We start from the raw sequence: 26,945 nt of genomic DNA on the forward strand, positions 1-26,945 counted from the left end.
CGTCAGAGACTCCTTCTGATAGGCTCCTTCAGGTGTTGCTAGCCTATCCTCTCTCCTAGGTTGCCAAACCCTCTTTTCTGGCTATTTAGGGTCTCTGTCTTTGGGGATTCCTTAGATAACGAATGCAAGAGCTCATCCGAGTTCCTCTGCATCTCTCTTTTCACCTTCTGCCAAGGAATCGACTGCTGACCGCGCTGGAAGGCTGCAAAACTGCAACAAAGTAGCAAAGACGACTACTGCAACTCTGTAACGCTGATCCTGCCGCCTTCTCGACTGCTTTCCTGGTGATGCATGCTGTGGGGGTAGTCTGCCTCCTCTCTGCACTAGAAGCTCCGAAGAAATCTCCTGTGGGTCGACGGAATCGTCCCCCTGCAACCGCAGGCACCAAAGAACTGCATCACCGGTACCCTGGGTCTCCTCTCAGCACGACGAGCGAGGTCCCTTGAATCCAGCAACTCTGTCCAAGTGACTCCCACAGTCCAGTGACTCTTCAGTCCAAGTTTGGTGGAGGTAAGTCCTTGCCTCCCCAGGCCAGACTGCATTGCTGGGAACCGCGACTTTTGCAGCTACTCCGGCCTCCGTGCACTTCCGGCGGAAATCCTTTGTGCACAGTCCAGCCTGGGTCCACGGCACTCTAACCTGCATTGCACGACCTCCTAAGTTGTCCTCCGGCGACGTGGGACTCCTTTGTGCGACTTCGGGTGAGCACCGTTTCACTCCACTTCGTAGTGCCTGTTCCGGCACTTCTGCGGGTGCTGCCTGCTTCTGAGAGGGCTCCTTGTCTTGCTCGACGCCCTCTCTGTCCCCAGACGCAATTGGCGACATCCTGGTCCCTCCTGGGCCACAGCAGCATCCAAAAACCCTAACCGCACGATTTGCAGCTAGCAAGGCTTGTTGGCGGTCTTTCTTCAGGAAAACACTTCTGCACGACTCTCCACGGCGTGAGGGATCCGTCCTCCAAAGGGGAAGTTCCTAGCCCTTGTCGTTCCTGCAGAATCTTCAGCTTCTACTGTCCAGTAGCAGCTTCTTTGTACCCACAGCTGGCATTTCCTGGGCATCTGCCCATCTCCGACTTGCTTGTGACTTTTGGACTTGGTCCCCTTGTTCCACAGGTACCCTCGTTTGGAAATCTATCGTTGTTGCATTGCTGATTTGTGTCTTTCCTGCAGAATTCCCCTATCACGACTTCTATGTCCTTTGGGGAACTTTAGTGCACTTTGCACTCACTTTTCAGGGTCTTGGGGTGGGCTATTTTTCTAACCCTAACTGTTTTCTTACAGTCCCATCGACCCTCTACAAGGTCACATAGGTTTGGGGTCCATTCGTGGTTCGCATTCCACTTTTGGAGTATATGGTTTGTGTTGCCCCTATCCCTATGTGTCCCCATTGCATCCTATTGTGACTATACATTGTTTGCACTGTTTTCTAATACTATTACTGCATATTTTGGTATTGTGTACATATATCTTGTGCATATTTGCTATCCTCATACTGAGGGTACTCACTGAGATACTTTTGGCATATTGTCATAAAAATAAAGTACCTTTATTTTTAGTATATCTGTGTATTGTGTTTTCTTATGATATTGTGCATATGACACTAGTGGTACTGTAGGAGCTTCACTCGTCTCCTAGTTCAGCCTAAGCTGCTCTGCTAAGCTACCATTATCTATCAGCCTAAGCTGCTAGACACCCTATACACTAATAAGGGATAACTGGGCCTGGTGCAAGGTGCAAGTACCCCTTGGTACTCACTACAAGCCAGTCCAGCCTCCTACACTAGCCCATCCCAGAGGGTGGTTAAATGAGCTGGGTAGCAGAGCACCACGAGCTCAAGGATCGCGCTGGGGGTCAAAATAATTATGCTGATATCTTGGCCCCCTTGGGCCATTTTGTGCTATCTTGGTCTTGTTTTGCTCCCAGCGGCGAACCCTGGCACTTTCTTTAGGCCTGCTGGCCTCAAAAGCAAGAAAATTTGCAGTGGGCCGGTTTCACTGCCTCCCTGCGCCAGCTTTTCACTTTGTTTTCCTCTGGGCCTCTCTCCTACTTGGCGCAGAAGCCCACTATTTCCCTCACTAGTCCTCAGAAGGTGTAAGGGGACCAGCTTCCCTGGTCCTGGGGAGAGCCCCACTGGACCTGGGATCAATTGAAATCAGAGTCCTTAGTCGAGATGGTGATAAGGGGCTCTTCAGTTCTTCCTTCCAAGTGTCCATGGCGGCTTCCTCTAGTACCAGTGTCCAGCAGAAAGTCACAACCAAGAGAGGGTTCTCCCCACTACCCAATACCATTTAAGTGGGGGCGGGAGGTTCCAGCAGGGATGCACCCCTGGCCTATTATGGGGTGCCACATCACCTCTCTGCCCTTGTCACAACCTTCCTGCACAGCCTCCTGGGCCATTTCAAAACGGCGTTACCCAGGAGCCACTTGCCACATCTGCTCTGGGGGACTCAGCTCTGCTGCCCCTCGCTGACATCACTGCCAGGTAGAGCACAAAGTCTGCCCAAGAGCCCAGAAGGGGAATGCTGCAAACAGCTGCAAAAAAGACCCTGGCCAAACAACTACCATCACCAGTACCAGAAATGAAAATGGCAACAAGGTAAGAAGGTAAGGGGAAGCTGAAGCTCAACCCATAGAGCTACCAACTGATACCCAACACTGTAATGAAATAGCATCACACAAACAGCAAAATGTGGCAACAGGAACAAGTCACAGTGCAGATCACTAAACACCAAGGCCCCAACACAAGGCTACTAGAGTACCATTCCCAAAGAACTATGGTGTGAGATCCTTCCCACAGCTAAGACGAGTGACAACAGCAATCGGAGCCAACCTCAGCCCAGCATAGGGTAATAACAGGCAGCAGCCAGCAAAGTATGAAGTTAGAGTGACCAAAGAACCACAGAAAGGAAACAGATTAAAATCAGACCCAATTTAGGAGGGACTATGACAAACAGGACTTGTTCCATGACCAACCGAATTGAGCATTTTAAGGTCTTGGAAATGAAGCCCAGTATCGCAATCAGCCTTGAATGAGTGCTGAAAAGTAAAGAGAGGAAGATCTTGGACATAAGGAACAAAGGGAATCAGTCTGCAGGTACACAAAAGATTCAATATCCTGGATGAAGCACCCTATCCACATAACCATATAGCAAAATACAACTTGTAGACTTAGTCACACAGAACCCACCCCTGGGCACTTCCTTACAGAGCAGAGCAGAGACGGGCCTTGTACAAATTCTTTGTTGGGAGGGAAGGAAGCAAATACTTCCCTGTTCAGAGTATAGAATTTGAAAAGACCCACCCTCTTTCTTTCATCCTCTATTCTGGTCGACCTTCTGACACCGGTACTCAATTACTTTCTCGCTAGATTTTTTATTGCATTCTCGTTTTTTATTTTGTTCATGAAGTTCATCAGAAAAGACATTTAAGGTAGTTTCTGAGGTTTGCTTTTTATCCAACACTGCCTAGACAGATGTTTCTTTAAATGAGAAGTACTCAGGGTGGTGGGAAAGCAGCATTAGCAGATGAGTAGGGCCTGGCCTTCCTTTAGAAGTTGCTAAACATAGACCAGTAAAAGTAAATTTGGACAACGTGTGCAGTAAGGATACATTCCGAATCAATACAAGAACTGTTTGGATGGCAAGTCAGGCTAATCATTCATCTCTGTACAGTCACAGTAAAAGTTGGACCTATCTGCAAGAAGCAGGGATCACTGAAGTAAGAAGTCTTCATCCTCAGAAGGGGAATGTGGTGCTGTATATTATGGAGTGTGGGGTCTGAATCACACCAGACTTCAGGAACCAGAGTTTAGGGTGGGATGGGAGGATGAGGACAAATCTTCTCACATTAACAGAAAGCAAAGTTGCTCAACATGTTCAATTTAGACATTTTACAATCTGAATAGGAATCTGAATGTTGCCAGAATCCCAATTTACAGATGAAGAGCCGATAGTGGGATTGTAACCCAGGTCTTCTGGTGGAAACTTTAGCAACCAAGCCGTTAGGCCCCACATTATATCAACTTCAGCACATGAGTCAAGATGAGTGAGGGCCTCAAAAGCGGATAACCTCTATATCAGATCCACAAGCATGTCAATGTGAGACACAATAATGTATGTCTTCATTAGAGGTTTAAATGTAGTGTTTTGACACAGTGATGGAAATTTCACCAGTATAATTTGCACCACTGGCATTTACAATTCCAAACAGATTATCAAATGCTACATCACAGTAGCAAATCTGTCTACATCCAGTGGTCTTTCCACTGTTGACAAGCCAGAGATCCAATGTCTGGTTTATGGCGCAGGAAAAATTCCTCTTTGTTCTCCTGTGAAAGACCTGTTCTATGACTGAAGCAGGAAGTACCAGTACTGCGAGTATCCGTATTTATATGCTCCTGGGACACACCAGGCAATTCTTAGAAGGCCCTTGAGAAATGAAGCATAACAAGTGGGAATCTGTGTTTCTGCTTAAATTCTATCATGTTTATCGCCATTTTTGGGCATTTTCTCTCGTTTGCCTGCGTGCAGAAAGAGAAATGTCCAGAGATTAAAACATCAAGCATGAAGTTTTCCTGCTTCACTCTTAATTCTAATTCAGCTAGTTTAGGATAGTATAGAGTATGAAAGAAAATGTTACTTACCCTGTAAGCATCTGTTTGTGGCATGTAGTGCTGTAGATGCACATGCTGTGCATACTCCTCCATCTAGTGTTGGGTCTGGATGTGTGCAAATTGCTTCCTTTCGAAGAAGTCTTTTGAGTCATGAGGCAAAGTGACTCCTCCTCTCAGTGATTATGCACATGGGCCTCGACTCCATTGTTAGATTGTTTTCCCGCAGTCGAGTGAGAATGGAGTGCGTGTAAGTATTAGTAAAGAGATGCCCATGCAAAGGTAAATTATAAGAAATTATAAAGAGGAACTGCTACAGCCATAGTTGCCCGGAAGGAGGGTGGGTGCATGTGAATTACAGCACTACATGCCACAAACTGCTGCTTACAGGGTAAATTTTCCATTTGAGGCATGTGTGGCTGTAGATACACATGCTGTGCACAGACTATGAGGCAGTGCCCTCCTGAAAACGGTGGCTAATCTGTGGGTGTTGCAGTTGTTTGGAAAAGGGTAAGTAGCATTGCCTGTCCTACATTTGCTTGTTGTCGTGCTCAAACATCCACACAGTAATGTTTAGTTAAAGTGTATAGTGTAGACCGTGTAGCTGCCTTACAAATTTCAGCTACTGGAATATTGCCCAGGAAAAGTCAAAGAAGCTGAATTCTTACGTGTAGAGTGTGCTATAGGAGGTGTGGGCAAAGTTCTTTTTGCTTTGGCGTAACATGTTTGAATGCATTTAATTATCCATCTAGAAATTATTTGGATATGGGCTTTCCTTTGTGAGGGGGCAAAAAGGCAACAAAGAGTTGTTTGGTTTTACGAAACTCTTTGTTCTGTCAATATAGTACATTAAAGCTCTTTTCACATCTAGCATATGAAGGGCCCTTTCTGCAACGGAATCAGGTTGCAGAAAGAAAACAGGTAATTCATCTCACTGTTTGAGGTGGAAAGTGGAAACCAATTTTCGTGAGGAACTCTGGGTTAGTTCGAAGGAGTACCCTGTCTCTGTGCTTCTTCCAAGGTTAACGTCTGGAGCTCACTGATATGCCTGAGTGAAGTAATGGCCACCAAAAACACAACACTTCAAATAGGGGACCCATGAGTCTTGTAAGTACAATGTTGAGATTCCATGTAGGTGCAGGAGAAATTAGAGGTGGAATCACTCTTTTAGGGCCTTCCATAAAAAACTTAATTACTGGTACCTTGAATAAGGATAAGTCTTGACTGTTTTGTAGATAGGCAGCCACTGCAGCTAAATGAAAAGCGGATTGAAATGGAAGCTAGGCCGGAGGTCCGCAAATGGAGAAGACAGCAGACCATGATTTGAACAGCTGCATCAAATGGATCAATGTGTTTACTGCAGCAGTAGAAAACAAATCTTTTCCATTTGGCTGCGCAGCACGCTTGAGTTGTGGGTCTATGAGCTTCTTGAGAATGGTCATATTTTCAGATGGGAGATTTAGCTAACCAAAGTCTATGACCTCAGGAGCCAAATCACAAGATTGAGTTCCTCTGGATTTGGATGGCTGATTTTTCCATGGTTCTGAGTGAGAAGATCCGGGTTGAGGAGAAACTTCTCATGGGGAACTACAGAGAGCTCGAGTAGTATGATGAACCATGGCCGATTAGCCCACATGGAAGCTACTAGAATGAGGGTGAGAGACATTTGCCTGAGCTTCTAAAGCACAAATGGAAGAAGAGGTAGAGGTGCAAAAGTGTAGGCCAATATCCCTGACCGGTTCATCCATAAAGCATTACCCTTAGATAGTGGGTGTGGGAACCTGGAGGCGAAGTTTGGGCATTTTGCGTTGTCTGCAGTTGCATTGTCTGCAGCTAGATAGAGTCTCTACCAGATAATGCGTTACCGAAGGTAAGTAACTTGTTCATCTGATAGAGACTTCTAGCTGCATACTTCTTACCTTTCAATAGATACCCAAGCCATAACCTACTGGGGGTGGGCAGCGGATACCTCTACTTACACTAAAATGTCCTGTAGGACTGAATGGGCAACGTGTCCATCTCTCCGTACCTGATGAACAAGTTACTTACCTTCTGTAACGTCTTTTCTGGTGGATACATTAGCTACCTGTGATTCCTCACATAAAGGCTTATTTATCTGTGCTGTCGGCCTTTCTGAGCCTTCCAGACAAACCCTCCCTGTTTAAGTCCCCAATTGTTTTGAGGTTCATTAAGGGTCTAACTAAAAAGTTTCCGCCCACTCCATTCGTTATGCCACAGTGGGATCTGAACTTAGTGTTGACCTTTCTTATGGGTTCACCGTTTGAACCGATGCATTCTTGTCCCTTGAGGCTTTTGGTTTTAACACCTGTTTTTCTGGTTGCCATAACATCTGCTAGAAGAGTGAGTGAGCTTCAGGCTCTTAGTGTGGAACCCCCATATACTTCCTTTTACAGGGACAAAGTGGTGTTAAGGACCAAGGCGGCTTTCTTACCGAAGGTTGCTACACCCTTTCATTTAGGACAGTCCATCACTCTTTCTTCCTTCTATCCTCCACCTCATCCATCCAAGAAGGAAGAGAGGCTTCACCGACTTGACCCAAGAAGCGCGTTGAGCTTCTTCGTCAACAAGGCGAGGGAGTTTAGACAGGACAATCAGCTCTCCGTCGGTTACGTGGGGAAGAGAAGAGGCAAAGCTGTCCACAAGAGAACGCTTTCCAGGTGGGTCATTCTTTGAATCAAATTGTGCTTTTCTTTAGCAAAGAAGGAAGCTCCTGTGGGGCTACAAGCCCATTCCACCAAGGCTAAGGCGGCTTCATCGGCCTTAGCTAGAGGTGTTCCTGTGGTTGACATCTGCAAGGCGGCAACTTGGGCATCCCTCCACACTTTTGCCAAGCATTATTGTATGGACTCTGAAGTTAGGAGGGATGGCCATTTTGCACGCTCAGTGCTGCAGGATTCCTTGGTTTGACCATTCAGGCACCCACCACCGGCTGCGGTACTGCTTTGGGATTCTATTCTTTAGGTGAGGAATCCACAGGTAGTTGTATCCACCAGAAGAACAAGTTACTTACCTTCGGTAACGCCTTTTCTGGTGGATACATTAGGTACCTGTGGATTCCTCACGGTCCCACCCGCCTCTCCGTTGCCTGACTGGTCTTACCAAGAATTCCTTGGGTGAGTACCCGTTTGTTGTACATATGTATATACTGATGCACAGATTTATATATGTGTACCTATTTGTTTATGTATATATATTTAAAAAAATAAAAAAAAATAAGAAAAGGACATGTGTATATATGTATATATTTCTGCATATATTTCGTATTGTAGGATTGTATGCAGTGGATTGTTTATTTCTATTGGTTATGTTTCATATTAGTGGAAATAAATGTTGGTATGTAAGTTTGATTGATGTGTTTGTATCACATCTCTAGTGTCAATGTTCTCCTGTTCACCTCAAAGGCACGTAAAAAATGGTGATAACTGACATCTGCATATCAACGAGGACCTCTTATTGCCTGGATGACATCATACGGTGTTGAGTGGGAGTCGGGCAATTGTGACGTCATTGTCGACGTGCAGAGCTAGAAGAAAATTTCAGTTGAATGCTGTCGTGTGGGGAAAATCCGTACCTGATTGTCCAGGCAGTAATACTTTGCAAACGTGTGCAAAGATGCCCACGTTGCCGCCTGACAAATCCCCAGGACAGGAACACCCCGAGCTAACGCAGTAGTAATCAATCAATCAATCAAGTTATTTGTTAAGTGCACTACTCACCTGTGAGGGTCTCAAGGCGCTGAAGGGGGAGGGTTGGGGGGCCGCTGCTACTGCTCGAACAGCCAGGTCTTGAGAAGTCTCCTGAAGGTAAGGAGATCCTTGGTCTGACGCAAGTGGGTGGGAAGAGTGTTCCACTTCTTGTCGGCGAGGTGTAAGAATGATCTGCTGCCTGTTGTAGCTCTGCAGATGCGTGGGACAGTCGCGAGGCCGAGGCCGGCGGAGCGGAGCTGTCGGGTCGGGGTGTAGAAAGAGAGCCGTATGTTGAGGTATTCTGGTCCAGTGTTGTGCAGTGCTTCGTGAGCGTGGGTGAGGAGCTTGAAGGTGATTTTCTTGTTGACGGGGAGCAAGTGCAGGTCTCTCAGGTGGCCTGTGATGTGGCAATGGCAGGGGATGTCCAGGATAAGGCATGCAGAGGTGTTCTGGATGCATTGCAGCCTTTTCTGGAGTTTAGCCGTGGTTCCTGCGTTGAGGGCATTGCCTTAGTCCAGTTTGCTGCTTACGAGGCTTGGGTGACTGTTCTTCTGGTTTCCGTGGGGATCCATTTGTAGATCTTTCGGAGCATGCGTAGGGTGTTGAAGCAGGAGGAGGAGATGATGTTGACTTGTTGGGTCATTGCTGGTAGCAGCTTTGCCCCTGGCAGAATGAGCCCTCAAGCCCTCAGGAGGCTGCTTCCTGGCCAATGCATAGCAGATTTTGATGCAGCGAATGACCCAGCGCAAAAGGATTTGCTTCTGCACTGCCTGGCCCTTCTTTGCTCCAATGTACCCCACAAAGAGTTGGTCATCCACCCAGAACTCTTTTGTGTGGTCAAGGTAGAACAACAATGCTCTTTTTGGGTCCAGTCGGCGGAGTTGTTCCTCTTCCTTAGAGGGATGCGGTGGAGCAAAGAAGTTGGACAGGGTGATGTTCTGACCCAGATGAAATGGGGTCACCACCTTGGGGAGCAAAGAGGCATGAGTTCAGAGTACCACCTTGTCTGAATAGATAGTGAGACACAGTGGCTTTGATGACACACCCTCCTGGCAGATGTTATTGCCACTAAGAAGGCTGTCTTGATGGTGAGCAGCCAAAGGGGACAGTTGTGCAAAGGCACGAAAGGAGCGCACATCAGAAATGTGAAGACCAGAGTTAAGTCCCATTGGGGCATAACAAAGGGCGTAGGGGGAAACATATGTACAAGCCCTTTGAGGAATCTATGTGCAATGGGGGATTTAACCAAAGAAGGATGTTCAGGCAGCCAAAGAAATGCCGATAAGGCAGAAAGATAGCCCTTGAGAGTCCCCAAGGCAGAACCCTGCTGGGCAAGGGAAAGTAAGAAGAGAAGGATATATGAAAGAGAAGCAGAAAGAGGATCAATAGACCTTTCTGTACAATAATATACAAAGCGTTTCCAGCGGCAGCCGTATACCATTTTAGTGGATGCCTTAATAACTTTAAAGACTTTGGGAGGAAGGTCAAAAGCCATCAACTGCCGCCAGTCAATCTCCACGCATGAAGGCGCAGAGTTGACAGGTTCGGGTGGAGAACCCTCTCCTGCTGCTGCGACAGAAGATCCTCCCGAAGAAGCAAAGTGATCGGAGAACTGATGCTCATTTTGTGAAGCTCTGGATACCAGACTATTAATGCCCAATTCAGAGTCACTAAGACGACTTGGGCCCGGTCGTTCTTGATCTTCTTGAGAATTCTGGGTAGAAGTGGTATGGGCAGAAAAGCATCCAGGAGGCCTGAATTCCACTTGCGACAAAAAGCGTCACTGAGTGATTGCCGCCTTGGAAACTCCAACGTACAATACTGCTGACATTGCACATTCTCTGCAGAGGTGAACAGATCTAACCAAGGCTCTTCCCACTGCTGAAAAAGTCCTTGCACCACCTCCAGATGGAGATGCCCTTCGTGATCGACTAGGCATCGATGGCTGAGTTTGTCTGCCCTGCCATTCAGAGAACCTGCCAGGTGTTGAACCACCAAGGTTATGCCCTGCTGCTCCAGCCATGTCCAGAGATGCAGAGCCTCTTGACAAAGGGTCCACAACCCCACACTGCCCTGCTTGCTGCAGTACCACATTGCGGTGGTGCTGTCCGTGAACACCTGAACTATCTTCCCTTTCACAACAGGAAGAAATGCTTTCAATGCCAGTCTGATCGCCCAGAGCTCCAGCAAGTTGATATGGAGTTCGGATTCTACCGGAGACCAGAGGCCTCTGATCTCCGCCTCTCCCAGATGGCCGCCCCATCCCAGAAGTGACGCATCTGTCACTACTGTGAGATCTGGCTGGGGAAGGGAGAGGAGTCTACCTCTGACCCAATCGCAGTTCACTAACCACCACTGCATGTCTTTTGCAGTTCCCTCCGAGATCTGAACTGTAACAGTAAGATTTCCCTGATGCTGTGCCCACTGGAACTTCAGGTCCCACTGCAGAGCCCTCATCTGCCATCTGGCATGTTTGACTAACAGGATGCAGGAAGCCATGATTCCCAAAAAGCCTCATAGTCTGTCTCACCGAAATCCAGGATAGAGGCCGAAGCATTGGTATCATAACCTGAATATCCTGGACTCACTGCTCGGGAGGATAAACCCAAAACTGCACTGTGTCCAGAACAGCCCCAATGAAAGGGCGCTTCTGAGAGTGAGTCAGGTGTGACTTCAGCACGTTTATAGTGAACGCCGGTGAATGCAGGAGGTCCGCCGTAGTCTGAAGGTGGGTCTGAGCCTGGGGCGTAGGAGCCTTCAACAGCCAGTCGTCCGGGTAGGGAAAGACTGAAATCCCTAACCTGCGCAGCTGAGCTGCTACCACCGCCATCACCTTGGTGAACACCCGAGGGGCAATGGTGAGACCGAAGGGGAGCATGGTAAACTGAAAGTGCTCGTGGCCCACCTTGAATTGCAAGTAACACCTGTGGGCAGGCAGGATGGGGATGTGAAAATACGCATCCTGTAAGTCCAACGCTACCATTCAGTCTCCTTGGTCTAGGACAGACAAGACCTGAGCAAGAATGAGCATCCTGAATTTCTCCTTTTTGAGGAAGAGATTGACGTCCCTTAAATCCAAGATAAGATGAAGACCCTTGTTCTTTTTTGGAATCAGAAAGTAGTGGGAATAACAACCACTGCCTACTTCTGACATCAGGACCCTTTCTATGGTTCCTTTGGCCAAGAGAGACGTAACTTCCTCATGGAGCAAGATTAAATGATCCTGCATCAGTCGTTCTTTCAATGGAGAGATAGAGGGAGGGAAAGACTGGAAGGGGAGGGAATAGCCCTTCTGTATGATTTGCAAGACCCACTTGTCCGATGTTATGGACCGCCAGTGAGGGAGATGAAATCAAATCCTCCCTCCAACTGGACGAGCATGGTCTTGCAGAACCATACTAGGAGGGCTTGGGCGTTGTCGAAGGGGGGGCTGGTTGGTGGCCGACCTCTGGCTAGACCCTCTGGGTCTGAGGGTACCATGACCTCGTCCTCGCACTGGATGCTATGAAGATGGAGGACAGTGGCTGAGCTGTGGGTGGCATGGTATCCCTCCCAAAGCCTCAAAACGGGCGAAAGGCAGACTGATGGCGAGCGGATGCCGAGAGGCCCAAGGATCTGGCCATACCTCAAGAGTCCTTGAACCACTCATGCGCCGAGGCTGCCTTTTCTCCAAAAAGGCATGATCCATCAAAGGGCATGTCCATCAGATTTGCCTGGACATCCCCCGAAAAGCCAGTAGTACGAAGCCAGGCGTGGGGACGAAGGGCCACTGTTGATGAAATCGCACTGGCACAGCGAGTCGCTCATGTCCAAACCACACCGAATTGTAAACTGGCTGCATCCCTCCCATCCTTGACAGCCTGAGTGAGGGTGTCCCGTATGCCCACCAGGACCTGGGGCAGCACCTGTGCCGCTGTCTCCCATAAAGTATGGGAAAAACAGCCCAATGGGCATGAGGTGTTTTCGGACCTCAAAGCCAGGCTGGAGGAAGAAAACAGCTTCTTCCCAAGTTGGTCAAGCCTCTTGGATTCCCTATCCGGGGGAGCGGAAGGGAAGGCACCATGGGATGTGGAGGCTTGGACCACCAAACTCTCGGGGTGGGGTCTTGGGTGAGGAAACTAGGGTTGGTAGGAGCTGGTCAATGGCGGCGGCTAATTTTCCCATTTACAGGAACCCCTGTGCTGGGGTTGGACCACATCCCCAGCAGGACATCAGTAAGGGCCTCATTGAAGGGTAACATCGGCTCCGATGCAGCAAGCCCCGGCTGAAGCACCCTAGGCAAGTCCAGGTCCAAGACCTCAGCTGCCCTACGCACCACCATGGCATATGACGCTCCCTCCTCTGTAGCCTCAGAAGGAGGTGAGAGCATACCAGCATCTGGAGAAGTATCCAGTCCGCTGGCTTCCCCTAGATCTTATCAGTCCTGCTCCTCTAATCCATACTCTAAAGGGTCCTCAGACCCCTCCCATTCCTCACCTGTGCCTGGCTGTTCAGGCACTGATCTAGGCTGTGTTGGCGCCGTCAAAGTTGGAATCGGCATCATACAACATTGTTCCAGCTCCGGATCATCTGGAATGAGGGTGGGGCTCCCACCATCGGTGGGTGCCAGCGGTGGGGGAAGCGTCTACGTTGAACCAGGCGCCGGAGGAGGCCAACTGTGTGGAACCGGCACCAGTCAGGATTCTATATCAGATCCCAGGATCCCCAACTGCGCCGGGCCGAAGCTGCCGGAATCGAACCTGATGGGGCCCCTGCTGTCCCCGCAGGGTCCAAAGACCCTTCCGCAGGGGCAGCCAGCTCAAAAAGGAGGCACATGGCTCCGTAGAAGTCTTTAATTTGAGCAGGGGTCGCTGCGGCTCCCGGATAAGGGGGGAGACGCGAAGTAGGCCCTGGCATCGGTTCCATAGAACCGTGCTCGGAACATCGACGGTCCCGTGACGCCTCATTGGCCGATGGACATAGAGAAGTCAAAGTCCTCTTGGACTTCTTCTTCTTGTGCCTCTTCCCTGAGTGCCTCAAGGACCTCAAGTGCAAAGAAGAGGACTTGGGCTCCTGGAGCAGTCCCGCGACCTTTTCTCGAGTGGGACCGTGACCTCCTAGGAGTCGCGCCAACCGAAGTCGACTGCCGGGCTGCCATGAGCTTCAAAGCCTTCGGGGCCATGGCCCGCCAGTCGGAGCACAACTGCGGGTCGTGGTCTCTGGTGAGGCTCCAGAGGCATACCTGGTGTGGGTCCGTCACAGACATGACGCAATGGCAGGCCCCACACAGCTTAAACCCCGTCTTCCGAGATGACATTCTTGCACAGACATGAAAAAATCTTCGACAAAACGGTAGAAAAAAGGCTGGCCAAAAAAGGCAAAGGGTAACTCGATCCAGGACCTGTGCTTAACTGGCGCAGAAGGAAATGAACTGATATGTGCGTGCTGGTGTGGTGCCTTTATAGGCAACAGTGACATCACAGACGACTCCAACAACGCTGGTACAGTCACGCGGAGCCGAACGACAGATGTTATGGTTTTTCAGGTGGGGAAGAAATGCTATGGTTGTCCCCTGACAGGTGTTAAATAGTTGGGGGGAATGGGACAAGAGTCACAGCTTGGAGGTGGAGGGTGCGGTGCAAGCGAAGGCACCCTTTCCATGACCCTTGGAAACATTGCCTCGATATGTACCTCTGTAATATCCCCTTGAAGGGAGATCTGATGTTGTTGCCTGTAAGGGAAAGTAGAGGCATCTGACTGAGTAGTTTTGGTGGCCTGTTTGAATGCGGGACACCCCGAAGGAACCACACAGCAGTACACTAGTATTGATGCCCCTTGCTACTGCATCCGCTGAGTCAAGGGAACACATGATTGAATTATTTGATATTAATTTGCCCTCTTGGACAATTTCATGACCCCTTTTCTTGTACGCCTCAGGAAGATGTTGGAGGAGTTCCTCCATATCATCCCACTGGGCCCAGTTGAATCTTGCCAACAAACCTTGAGTGTTGGCAATTAGCAAATGGTTGGTGGCTTGGACTATTTACGAGGTTAAGGAGCCTCCGCTGTGGTGTGGGAATTGGCCCTCTTACGGGCATTACATACCACCAGTGAGTCTGGGGGGAGTTAGCCCTTGATGTAAACCTGGTATGAGGATGGCGCTTTATACTTTTTATTGACCCTGGGTGTAATGATGCGTGCCTGAACCGGGTCTTTAAAAATATCATATGAGTGGTGGATCATCCCTTTCAACATGGGTTGGTACTGACATGCTCTAGTGGTGCTGGAGCGTGTTTCCAAAAGAAAATAATCTTCGACAGGATCTTTGTGTAAAGGGAGTGGTGATATGCTGCCGTCCTAGCACTCAGTTCTTGGAAATATGTTGTATAATCATGGGGAGATAACTGAGCCGGGTAGAGGTCTGGATCAGAATCACGCAGGGGAATAAAATATCATAGCTGTCCAAAGGATATGTGGGTTGTTGATCTGCATCAAACCCCCCAACCCACCAAATAATCACCAGTGTATGACTGTTGGAAGCCCTGTGGTGTAACGTCCCCTCTATCACTGTGTGAGTAGTGTGGTGATGCGGAGGGGGGTGGAGAAGGTGTTTAAGGTGGTGGAAAAGCTGGAAGTGGAGGCTGCACGGGACTGGTTGCACTGTCCTTTTTTTCTTAGGAGGCACTGGTAAGTAAATAGCCTCTTCAATAGACCGTTGGTGGTTGCATGGTAGGCGTGACAGCTGCACTGCTTCAGCTAAAATCCGACCACTGAGAAGCTGTATATGCAGTTTTTTCTGTTGGGGATCAAGCCTCTGCTGCATGGTTTGGAGGATTGGTTCTAGAGCCAACGTCGGTGCCAGTATAGATGGTTTCTGTCCCAAAATGGATTTTGGTTTCCGGGCAGATATACTCAGAGCCAATGCGGTCAAGCCCGGATTGCTCGGAGCCGATGAAGCAGATAGTTGGCTCAGCACTGAGGCTGGTTGGCTCGGTGCAGAATAGGGAGGTTTTGCTTTGCTTTCAGTGCCAAGCCTAAGGGCGGGGCATCCTAGCGGATGGTCGGTGCCTACCATGGCCTGTTGGCAGTGGTGGTCCATGAGCCATAGTTTCCACCAAAACCAAATGTCTCCTGGTTGGTTACACAGGGGCATGTGTACTCACTGAATGCTGTCCCAAAGGGAGGTCCTTCATCTGTAGACCAATCTTGATGTTGGACTTGGAGTCGGAGTCCTGAATGGAAAAGGCCTCTTCCTCAGCTGCTGAGGCCTCGTGCAGTTCTTCCTCTTCCTCCTGGACATCTTGTTGGACAAAGATGTCTGGTGTCTCCTCAATATCGTTACGCTGCATCTCTCTGTGACACGCCCAACGGTCCTGTAAAGTTTTCTACAATTGAAAGAATCAACAGGCCTCAAAGACCTCTTTGTTATGATCAGAAGACAGACACAGTTTACAAACCTGGTGGAGGTCTGTCCGCAGGTATTTTACGGGGCAGCTGGGACAGAAGCAAAATGGAGTCAGTTTCATTAGCAGAGCATTGTTGGTCGAAACCGAGGAGGTGAGAACAGGTCCAAACGGGTGAGGCCCAAAGGCCCCGAGTGGAGCAAGTCAATGTTTTCTTCTCGTTTGATAACGACGATGGAACATGATTGAGAACAATACAGATGGGTAGAGAAGCGAAATGAAGAGAGCCCGAAACAGTCTTGAACCAGAGCACCAAAGAACACACCCAAACCTGATGGTGGAATATAAACAATCTAACAATGGAGTCAATGCTCATGCACATTATCATGGAGAGGAGGAGTCACTTTGCCCCGTGACTCTAAGGACTTCTTTGAAGAAAGACAACTTGCACACATTTGGACCCAACACTAAATGGCAGGAGTATGCACAGCATGTGCATCAACAGCCACACATGTCTTAAACATAAGAATTAACTTGCAAAGTTTCCCTAAAGGATGCACTCATGGTCTTGGCTTAGTTGCAGTGTACAAAGTTTTTTCTGACAGTAAATGCAAATGTTTCCTTCTTACCATATTTGCCAGTGCACAGCCAACCTGTAATGGCAATGCTGATGTGAAGATGTCTCCCTCCCGTCAGCGGCAGGAATTCAAACTCTTCAATGGCTCCAACTCGCTTCTTCATCTTGTACCCTAAGGCCAGAAAATCAAAAACCTCAACTAATAGGAGTTTACAATAAGACAAAAACACCCCAAGATAGTAGAGTGTGTATCTTACAGAGAGAGTACAGTGTGCCCCAGTATGCTTTACCTTTGTTTGTTAACTACTGTCACCCACTAATTTCTCCACAAATGACATCCTCTGCTCCCGAGGGCCACACTTATACTTTGCCTAGCAAGAAACAACCCCAACATAACAAGGCAGCCTGAGAGAACCCAGTGTGTCCTATAGACACCGACTAGTGTGCCTGAGGACTGTGGTTCATGGAAGAATTGGTATGAGCCAAGGCAAGTAATATACAAAAGCGTCCATCAAATCATGCAGCCACAAAGGGGAAGGTAGGTGAACAATGACTCAGAGAAGTCACTTTTGCTCACTGTTTGGTGAGGTTGACAACAAAACTGGCCATAAAAAGTGACTGACAGACATAGTTACAGAAACAATACAGTTCAGTATTGAAAAGAAGTAAAATTAGAAATGTTCAGATAGTTCAATTCAATAAACAAAATAAGTCAATAGCAACAAAGTATAAAAACTGAAAAACAGAAAAACTTAACCAGTCCCCCTAGCACTTTTCCTGTCCCTATATTAAACCATTTTCCCCTTTGGAATGGAAAATTGGGATACTTAATTACACTAGGTAGAACTAGATGTAGCTATGGAAGGACAACCAAGCAAGAATACCGAAACATGACAAATGCTAAACACAAGAAGAGCGTGAGGGTGAGACTGGCCTCAACACTACTGCAGGTAGATTTATAAAGAGACTTGTCCTATTACAGAAAACAGACAAAATGATGATTTTTGTGAATGAGAAGGTGTATATGCATATTTCCATTGGTTTCACCAGGTTTCTGAATTGTTGCAGCCCTTCTACGATGTTATTTCCAAGTCACTTCTTTCACACATTTTTGCCTCCCAGTGGAACCCTGGGACTTTAAATATTATCATTATCTGGGTTTCACCTTTATGTAGGTCACTGTGGAGAGCATTTATGGAATAGCAGTTTTTTCAATTTTTGTTCAAATTAGGTGAATGTATATTGGAGATGCTGCACGGAGCTTGCTACACTGCCTGTGACTGCATTTAGAATGGTCAGTGAAGAGATCTCTGTGGCTGGAATGATGGACACTGGAAGGTGACTGGGAAAGGAGCACATATTGTAGGATTGCTTTGGCCTTTCAGGTACCCTCAAGAGGCCCAGACTGCATGAATTTCACATGGTGGTATTTGTATAAACCCTACCTGGGGGATCAATGCTCATGATGAGGGTCCAAGGCCCAAACTGTCAGAGCCAAATATGGGAGAGCCCATATCTATCTTGTTATTTTAGAAGTTGGATTTTAAGATGACAGAATATCAGGTAAACCATCAGGAGTTCCTACGGTACTAGTGTACGAATGGTGTCTCTGGGTCTGTCATGTCTCTGGTTCTGACAAGACATCAGACAGGTAGAATGGGATAAAGCAGACAGTGAATGTGGGGCACATAGCAAGGGTACCCTCTCTGCAGGACCCAAGTAGATAGACTAATAAACGTATCTGGTGTCAAAGATCCTTCCAGATGTTTCATGACTAGGAAAATGCCCTGACGCTCCAGCCAACTCCAGAAGTCAAGGGCCACCTGCCAGAGGACCCAGGGTCCCCACTTCACCCTGCATGTTGAAGTATGACATGGAGGTTGTATTGTGTGTGGTTAACCTGAATAAGCCTTCCCTTGGATGGATGGTAGGAAGGTTTTCAGTGCCAGGTGACCAGTCTGTAACTCCAACAGTGTGATGGATTGCAAAGTCTCTGCCGAAGACCAGAGTGCTCTGATCTCCATCCCTCCCAGTGGACCAACCCAACCCAGTACCAACACAGCTGTCATCACTGTCAGCCATGGATGGGGACAGAAGAGGAGTCTCCTGCTGATCATAATAGGGTTGAGAAGCCACCATTGCAGGCGTTTTGCAGTCTACTTCAACACATGGATGAAATCCAAAAGATTCTCCTGGTCCTGTGCCCACTGAGACTTCACACTCCACTGCAAATCCTGCATATGTCACGTAGCATGGTCGACAAGCAGGCCAAGAAGTCTCAGAGCCACTCTCACTAAGACCCAGGGCCAAGGCCGAAACATCAGGATCACAGTCCGAATGTCATGAACTTGATGTGAGGGAGGAAAGGCCCAAAACAGCATGGTATCCAGAATAGTTCTGATCAAAGGGAGTTTTTACAAAGAAGTTGGTGTGACTTTGGCATATTGATGGTAATCACAATCAAGTTAGGATGTTTGATGTCGACTGGAGGTGGTCTACCACTGATTGTGGTGAACCCACCTTCAACAGCCAGTCATCGAGAAAGAGGAAAATTAGAATGTCAAACCTACGAAGGTGTGTTGCAAACACCGTCATCACTTTTGTGAACATCTAAGGTCACTGCTGAGGCCAAGGAGGAGAATGTCAAATTAAAAATGCTCCTTGCATATCTGCAACTGCATGTAGTATCCGTGGAAGACGGGAATATGAAAGTAAGCATCTTTCAGGTCCAAAGCCACCTTTCAGGCACCCAGATCTGGAGCAGATAGAACCTGGGCCAATGTGAGAGTCTTCCAATTTGTCCTTCAGGAAGAAAGCACTGAGAGAATAGAGTTCTGAAATAGTGCAAAGCCCTGAGTTCTTCTTTTGCCGAAGTAAAAGTCAATCTCTATTTCAGAGGCCTGAATGCTCTTTATGGCTTCTTTGGCCAAAATAACCTAGCCAAGTGGACAGGTGCTCCTCTGCAAGATGCTCTAATGTGAGTGGAAGTTGTGGTGGGTCCACAAGGAAATGCAGGGAATAGGCCCGTTAGACGATCTGGAGACACCACCTGTCCAAAGTTATAGTTTCCTTCCCTTCGTAGAAAAATTTGATTCACACAGGATGGCATGTGCCACTAAGAGTAAACTAAAGTGGCTTGGCGGCGGATGCTGCAGGGGAGTGTGGGACTGGGATGTTTGCTGCCCCTTTTGGCCTGGACGTTGTTTGCTAGATCCCCATCCTGACCCTGAAAGGACTGGGGTGCCTGTTTTGGGGACGGTGGACTTTGGCGTTGCTGGTACGTCAAACCTCTGGAATAGCCACAAAATATTACTGAGGGTGCTTTCTTGCAGGAGTAAAAAGGCCTAAGGAAAGAGCTATGGTCTGCCTTTCTTTAAAGAGCTCCCACGCAGAACTGGCCAGCTCATTAAACAAGGGAGACCCATCAAATGGCATATCTATCAAAGAGGCCTGCACATCTGCTGAGAAGCCATTGGATCTCATTGATTCATAGCACTAAAGCACCACTTTAGTGCTGACTGCTCTTTCAGTAGTGACAGTCCAGAATGATTGAAACATCCTAATCACCCCAGATAGTTTGAGCCTGATTAACTACCTGATTGTAGATCAAATTGAGTGTAAGATTTCTTTCAGGCCCATACAGGCCCATACAGTCTGCTGTCAATGGCTCCCACCAGTCATCTATGGGCCTCTACAGTCAGAGCAGATGGAGAAGGCATACAATACCAATAATATTTAATATGTCACAAGGCCTGCTACTGTTCAATGTCTGCAACAAAGAATTATTTTTGATAGACAGGGGTCTGTATAATTCTTTATGGTCAGACATTTGCCCTCCATGGGAAATACACTTGCTTTCTTTTATGGAACTCTTCAAGGGAATGCTAGCATGTTCAGAAAGCTATTGACCAAACTAAGGTTAAGGGAATTTAAGTCTGATGCTTTGAGACTTTGTGTACATTTAAAAAAGAAAGTAGGATTTAACATCAAGATTATGAGATCCCTCTTTTGTAGTTGTCTTGACTTTCTATGACACCATGTCTGATCCCTTCATGACCACTCAATCTCTTCTTTATTTATTTTCTTTAATGGCTTCATTTCTTTGTTTTGTTCTTTTATTTCTTATATATATATATATATATATATACATGTATATATATATATATAATAATAATACATGGTATTTGTGGCTCCTCAAATGGGAGCTTATAACGCAATATAACTTTACAATTTACATTTTTCTTTCTAATTTTATTTGTTAGACACTGCTAAGTCTGCTTTTAAGCACAAGAATATTTTTTTAAGTAACATTATCCCTTTTCCTTAAATGAACCAGATGAGGGAATGTCATTTTTGAGATACTGATTAAGGCTGCACCAGAGCCAAGAAATACCAGTACAGATGAAATGTTAACAGGACACTGGCGCTATAACCAACTTCAGATGAAAAGGTTTTGCCATTTGATCAACCCCAGAGTGCTCTGACTATGTTTGTGAAAGACACAACACCCATCTATGACACTGTCAAAACTTTGTCACTTGTGAAAAGGTCAAAAGGGATCAAAAGAGGCTACATTTTACGATCTGGTATTTTGCCATCAAAAGACATTTGTAAATGCCCTGTGAAGCTGCTAGATTTTCCCCCATGACAGTGACAGGGGTACTCAAGGGTACTGATCTGTTTTTCAACAGTGACAATAGTCACAGTGTTAGTGACCAATACAGAATAGACAGGAGCTCAGTGGGTGGAAGTTGCTCATACATAACCTGTATTTGTTCTGTTGGTCAGCTGCTTGATGCACAACACACAGGAGTGGCTCAGGCAAACACAAGCACCACATATCATCCCACAGGCACTCACACAAGCACCATCCCCATGCAGACACACCAACATCCACTGCCTCCAATGTGTCCCCCTCCTCCTCCTCCTCCTCCTCTACCTCCCTCCCAGTATCGTCTCCACTCACGCCTGCATGCACTACATCCTCATCCACTACCGCCATCACCAGCACGCCCATCGCAACACACCCCTAACGAGCAGTCACCACCCCCACAACCATACACACGTCCCATGTTTCCTCTCCCACTGTGTCTGTAACCCCTCCTCCCAAAGTACACAAACACAAGCACACACCCACTGTAAGGAAATTACTCCTTGGCATGGTTACCCCCTAACGTTTTGCCTTTGCTAATGCTAAGTTATGATTTGAAAGTGTGCTGGGACCCTGCTAACCAGGCCCCAGCACCAGTGTTCTTTCCCTAAACTGTACCTTTGTCTCCACAATTGGCACAAGCCTGGCACTCAGGTAAGTCCCTTGTAACTAGTACCCCTGGTACCAAGGGCCTTGATGCCAGGGAAGATCTCTAAGGGCTGCAGCATGTCTTATGCCACCCTGGGGACCCCTCACTCAGCACATGCACACTGCCTCACAGCTTGTGTGTGCTGGTGGGGAGAAAATGACTAAGTCGACATGGCACTCCCCTCTGAGTGCCATGCCAACCTCACACTGCCTGTGGCATAGGTAAGTCACCCCTCAAGCAGGCCTTACAGCCCTAAGGCAGAGTGCACTATACCACAGGTGAGGGCATATGTGCATGAGCACTATGCCCCTAAAGTGTCTAAGCAAAACCTTAGACATTGTAAGTGCAGGGTAGCCATAAGAGTATATAGGGGGTCATTCTGACCCTGGCGGCCGGTGACCGCCAGGGTCACCGACCACGGGAGCACCGCCAACAGGCTGGCGGTGCTCCCGAGGGCATTCTGACCGCGGCGGTTCAGCCGCGGTCAGAAAGGGTAAACCGGCGGTCTCCCGCCGGTTTACCGCTGCCCCAATGAATCCTCCATGGCGGCGGAGCGCGCTCCGCCGCCATGGGGATTCAGACACCCCCTACCGCCATCCTGTTCATGGCGGGAAACCCGCCATGAACAGGATGGCGGTAGGGGGTGCCGCGGGGCCCCTGGGGGCCCCTGCAGTGCCCATGCCAACGGCATGGGCTTTTGCAGGGGCCCCCGTAAGAGGGCCCTGCAAAGTATTTCAGTGTCTGCTTTGCAGACACTGAAATACGCGACGGGTGCAACTGCACCCGTCGCACCCCTGCAACTACGCCGGCTCAATTCTGAGCCGGCGTCCTCGTTGCAGGGGCATTTCTGCTGGGCCGGCGGGCGCTCTTTTGGAGAGCGCCCGCAGGCCCAGCGGAAATGTCTGAATGGCCGCCGCGGTCTTTTGACCGCGGTGCGGTCATTCGGCGGCGGAACCTTGGCGGACGGCCTCCGCCGTCCGCCAAGGTCTGAATCAGGCCCATAGTCTGGGAGTTTGTCAACCACGAACTCCACAGTTCCATAATGGCTACACTGAAAATTGGGAAGTTTGGTATCAAACTTCTCAGCACAATAAATGCACACTAATGCCAGTGTGCAATTTATTGTAACATACACCCATAGGGCATCTTAGAGATGCCCCCTGAATACCTACCCGACTTCTAGTGTAGGCTGACCAGTTTCTGCCAGCCTGCCATACACCAGACATGTTGCTGGCCACATGGGGAGAGTGCCTTTGTCACTCTTTAACCAGGAACAAAGCCTGTGCTGGGTGGAGGTGCTTCCCACCTCCCCCTGCAGGAACTGTAACACCTGGCGCTGAGCCTTAAAGGCTCACCCATTTTGTTACAGCGCCTGGGGCATCCCAGCTAGTGTAGATGCCCGCCCCTCCGGCCACTGCCCCCAGTTTTGGCTGCAAGGCTGGAGGAGATAATGAGAAAAGCAAGAAGGAGTCACCCACCAGTCAGGACAGCCCCTAAGGTGTCCTGAGCTGAGGTGACCCCTGCCTGGAGAAATCCTCCATCTTGAGTTTGGAGGATTCCCCCAATAGGATTAGGGATGTGCCCCCCTCTCCACAGGGAGGAGGCACAAAGAGGATGTAGCCACCCTCCAGGACAGTAGCCATTGGCTACTGCCCTCCCAGACCTAAACACATCCCTAAATTCAGTATTTAGGTGCTCCCCAGATCCCAGGAAATCAGATTCCTGCACCCTGAAGAAACAAGAAGGACTGCTGCCCTACAAGCCTGCAGAGAAGGAGGAAGACGACAACTGCTTTGGCCCCAGTCCTACCAACCTGCCTCCAACTTCGAAAAATCTGATCCAGCGACGTATCCGACAGGGACTAGTGACCTCTGAAGCCTCAGAGGACTGCCCTGGACTAAAGGACCAAGAAACTCCTGTGAACAGCGGCCCTGTTCAAAACCAGCTACTTCTTTGCAACAAAAAAGCAACTTTCAAAGATTGCACATTTCCCTCCGGAAGCGTGAGTCTTCACACTCTGCACCCGACGCCCCCGTCGCAAGATCCAGAGAACAAACACCTCAGGGAGGACTCCCCGGCGACTGCGAGCCTGTGAGTAACCGGAGACGACCCCCCTGAGCCCCCACAGCGAAGCCTGCAGAGAGAATCCAGAGGCTCCCCCTGACCGCGACTGCTTGTAGCAAGGGATCCGACGCCTGGAACCAACACTGCACCCACAGCCCCCAGGACCTGAAGCAACCAAACTTCAACGCAGGAGTGACCGCCAGACGACCCTCTGCCTAGCCCAGATGGTGGCTGTCCCGAGAAGCCCCCCCTGTGCCTGCCTGCACCGCTAGAGTGACCCCCGGGTTCCTCCATTGTTTCCTACCTGAAACCCAACGCCTGCTTTGCACACTGCACCCGGCCGCCCCTTTTCCGATGAGGGTGTGTTTTGTGTGCCTACTTGTCCCCCCCAGTGCTCTACAAAACCCCCCTGGTCTGCCCCCCGAGGACGCAGGCACTTACCTGCTGGCAGACTGGAATTAGAGCACCCCTGTTCTCCATAGGTGCCTATATGTTTTGGGCACCTCTTTGACCTCAGCACCTGACCGGCCCTGAGCTGCTGGTGTGGTAACTTTGGGGTTGCCTTGAACCCCCAACGGTGGGCTGCCTATGCCCCAGAACTGAGACTTGTAAGTATTTTACTTACCTCCTAATCTAACCTTTACTTACCTCCCCCAGAAACTGTTGATTTTTGCAGTGTCCACTTTGAAAATAGCTTATTGCCATTTTTACAAAGACTGTGCATGATATTGTTTTCATTCAAAGTTCCTAAAGTATCTAAGTGAAGTACCTTACATTTAAAGTGTTTGATGTAAATCTTGAACCTGTGGTTCTTAAAATAAACTAAGAAAATATATTTTTCAATATAAAAACCTATTGGCCTGGAGTAAGTCTTTGAGTGCGTGTTCCTCATGTATTGCTTGTGTGTGTACAACAAATGCTTAACACCACCCTCTGATAAGCCTACTGCTGGACCACACTACCACAAAATAGAGCATTAGAATTATCTACTTTTGCCACTATCTTATCGCTAAGACTCTATGCACACTATTTCTTACTTTGAAATAGTATATACAGAGCCAACTTCCTACACCCATCCAACAGCCATCCACCTCACAACAGCATCCAGCACATGCACCTGCACCGAAACTCAACAGACAGACACCTCCTACAACCACTTTCTCTTCCTCCACTCCCAAACCCTTTCCCTCGTCCCACCCCAGTGTGTCTAAAAACCTTTTCCTAGCTAACATTGACCTGTTCCCTACCCCTCACCCCCATCATTCCCCTCAGGCCAGGGTATCCAGAACCCAGACCCAGCACCTCATCCACCAAGTCACCGTCCAATGTGGACCCTACAGCTCCCAGAGGCTCAAAGGGGGCAACCATCAGGAAAGCCAGTGTACCACCAACCCCTGTAAAGGACCAAACCATACCAGCACCTGCCAAGGTGAAGACGGGGCCAGCATGCGGCAGGGGCATGGATGACATCCCACCCAGCAAGGCCTCATCCAAATCTCCAGCTGACAGAGCCAAGGGCAAAACAGCATCAGTCAAGGTGAGGAAGGGGCTGAAAACCGAAGGCTGCCCTGGTGCCCACCAGCAGAACTGCCAGCCCTGCTACCTGCCCCATGTGCAGCACCGCCAGCATCCCCGCCGCAAGCACCGCCACCTGCGCCACCGCTGCCACCACTACTGTCAGCAGCAGCATCCCCAGTGGGCAGCCGTCCGAGGCTGAAGGAGAAGGGTTGGAGCCTCCCTCCACCACTCGCAGCACTGGCACCTGCATCACGGCCAGCACCGCCAGCAGACCCGCCACAAGCATCGCCGCAAGCACCGCCACCTGCACAGCTGATAGTAGCACCAGAAGCAGCAGCCCCAGTGGGCGGCCGACCGAGGCTGCAGGAGATGGGCTGGAGCCTCCCCCGTTCTTTTGATGGCGTTGGTACCGCCCCGGAAAAGCTGGTGGATTGGCGGGTTGTGATGTGGTGGGCGGTACATTGTCCTCCGCCTGTCTCTTGGCAGTGACTGCAGCGGTGTTTGTTGCTACCGCCGTGGCAGTCAGAGTGTTAAAGTGGCTGTATGTGTTGGCAGTTTCCGTCGTGGTCGTGATCCTGGGGTTGTAATGTGGGCCTTAGTGTGTCTATGAAAGTTTTGTTTACTGGTTGCTGTCGTGGAAAAAGCAATCATCCAGATGGGGTATTTGTGGAAACGCCATCTGTGACGACTGGCTAACTACAACTGTTGTAAACTAGGAAAAGGACCTTGGAGTCGACTTTCCAGGTGAACAATATAATGTACAATGGAAAGTGGAGTTAACCCACTATCGAGGATAGATATGTTCTATACACTTTCTAACAGGAATGTGAGGAAAGGGAACCCAGATGTTCCAGGAAGGAAGGAAAGCTGTTTTAGACTAGAAGCAGGTTACTTTGCTGCAAGTATGTAACTTCAAACACTGGTGTTGTTCTATAATATCAGGACTTGGTGTTTTAAATTGAGTGATCTATCTTGAATGCATGCAGGCAATTCACTGTGGGCAATTTCCTCTAATACATAAGATGCATTCACAGGACATGAAAAAGGGCTGCATGGGAGCAGAGCTATAAGGAGCACTGGTGCTGCATTCAGAGAAATTAACAAGTTACTCACCTTCGGCAACGCTTTTTCTGGTGGATACACTAGGTACCTGTGGATTCCTCACCTAATGAATTCTCCCAATGCACCAGCATGCAACGTAAACTTTTCTTCCAAGCTCTCCACGTCGACGAGGAAGTCACAATTGCAGGGCTCCGCACGCGACTCCGTCTGACGTCACGTGGTAAATAAGAGGTCCATGCTGGCGTGCTGACGTCAGTTTCACCCTTTTTTACGTGCCTTTGAGGCAAACAGGTGAAAAACGACCTCACGATGGCACATATATACATACATATAGCCATACGGATGTAATATAAGTACAAAATTTTTTCATATAAAAATTAATCAAAACATATATATATTTATAATAAATAAGCCTTGGTATGACCAGACAGGCTACCAGAAAAAGCGTTACCGAAGGTAAGTAACTTGTTCTTCTGATGGATACAACTACCTGTGGATTCCTCACCTTATGAATAGAGTCCCAAAGCAGTACCACACTCAAGAGGTGGGTGCCTGACGAGTCACACCAAGAAATCATGTAACACAGAACATGCAAAATGGCAGTCCCTCCTGACTTCCGAATCCAAGCAATAATGCTTCACCAAAGTATGGAGGGAAGCCCAAGTTGCTGCTTTGCAAATATCTACTACAGGAACACCTTTAGCCAAAGCTGAAGTGGCAGACTTAG

At 48.6% G+C, this 26,945-nt stretch overlaps 1 protein-coding gene across 4 annotated transcripts in view; it reads right to left on the reverse strand.

Moving 5' to 3' along the window:
• TMCO4 (transmembrane and coiled-coil domains 4) overlaps positions 1 to 26,945 on the reverse strand; it is a 488,865-nt gene that overhangs the window by 210,614 nt on the left and 251,306 nt on the right. For all 4 annotated transcript variants that reach the window (XM_069240165.1, XM_069240164.1, XM_069240166.1 and 1 more), the window contains one exon: positions 16,327 to 16,446. In XM_069240165.1, the coding sequence (XP_069096266.1) occupies positions 16,327 to 16,446 (120 nt within the window). The remainder of the gene's footprint in view (positions 1 to 16,326; positions 16,447 to 26,945) is intronic.

The sequence above is a fragment of the Pleurodeles waltl genome, chromosome 6, assembly GCF_031143425.1.
Source record: "Pleurodeles waltl isolate 20211129_DDA chromosome 6, aPleWal1.hap1.20221129, whole genome shotgun sequence".
Taxonomy (NCBI): domain Eukaryota; kingdom Metazoa; phylum Chordata; class Amphibia; order Caudata; family Salamandridae; genus Pleurodeles; species Pleurodeles waltl.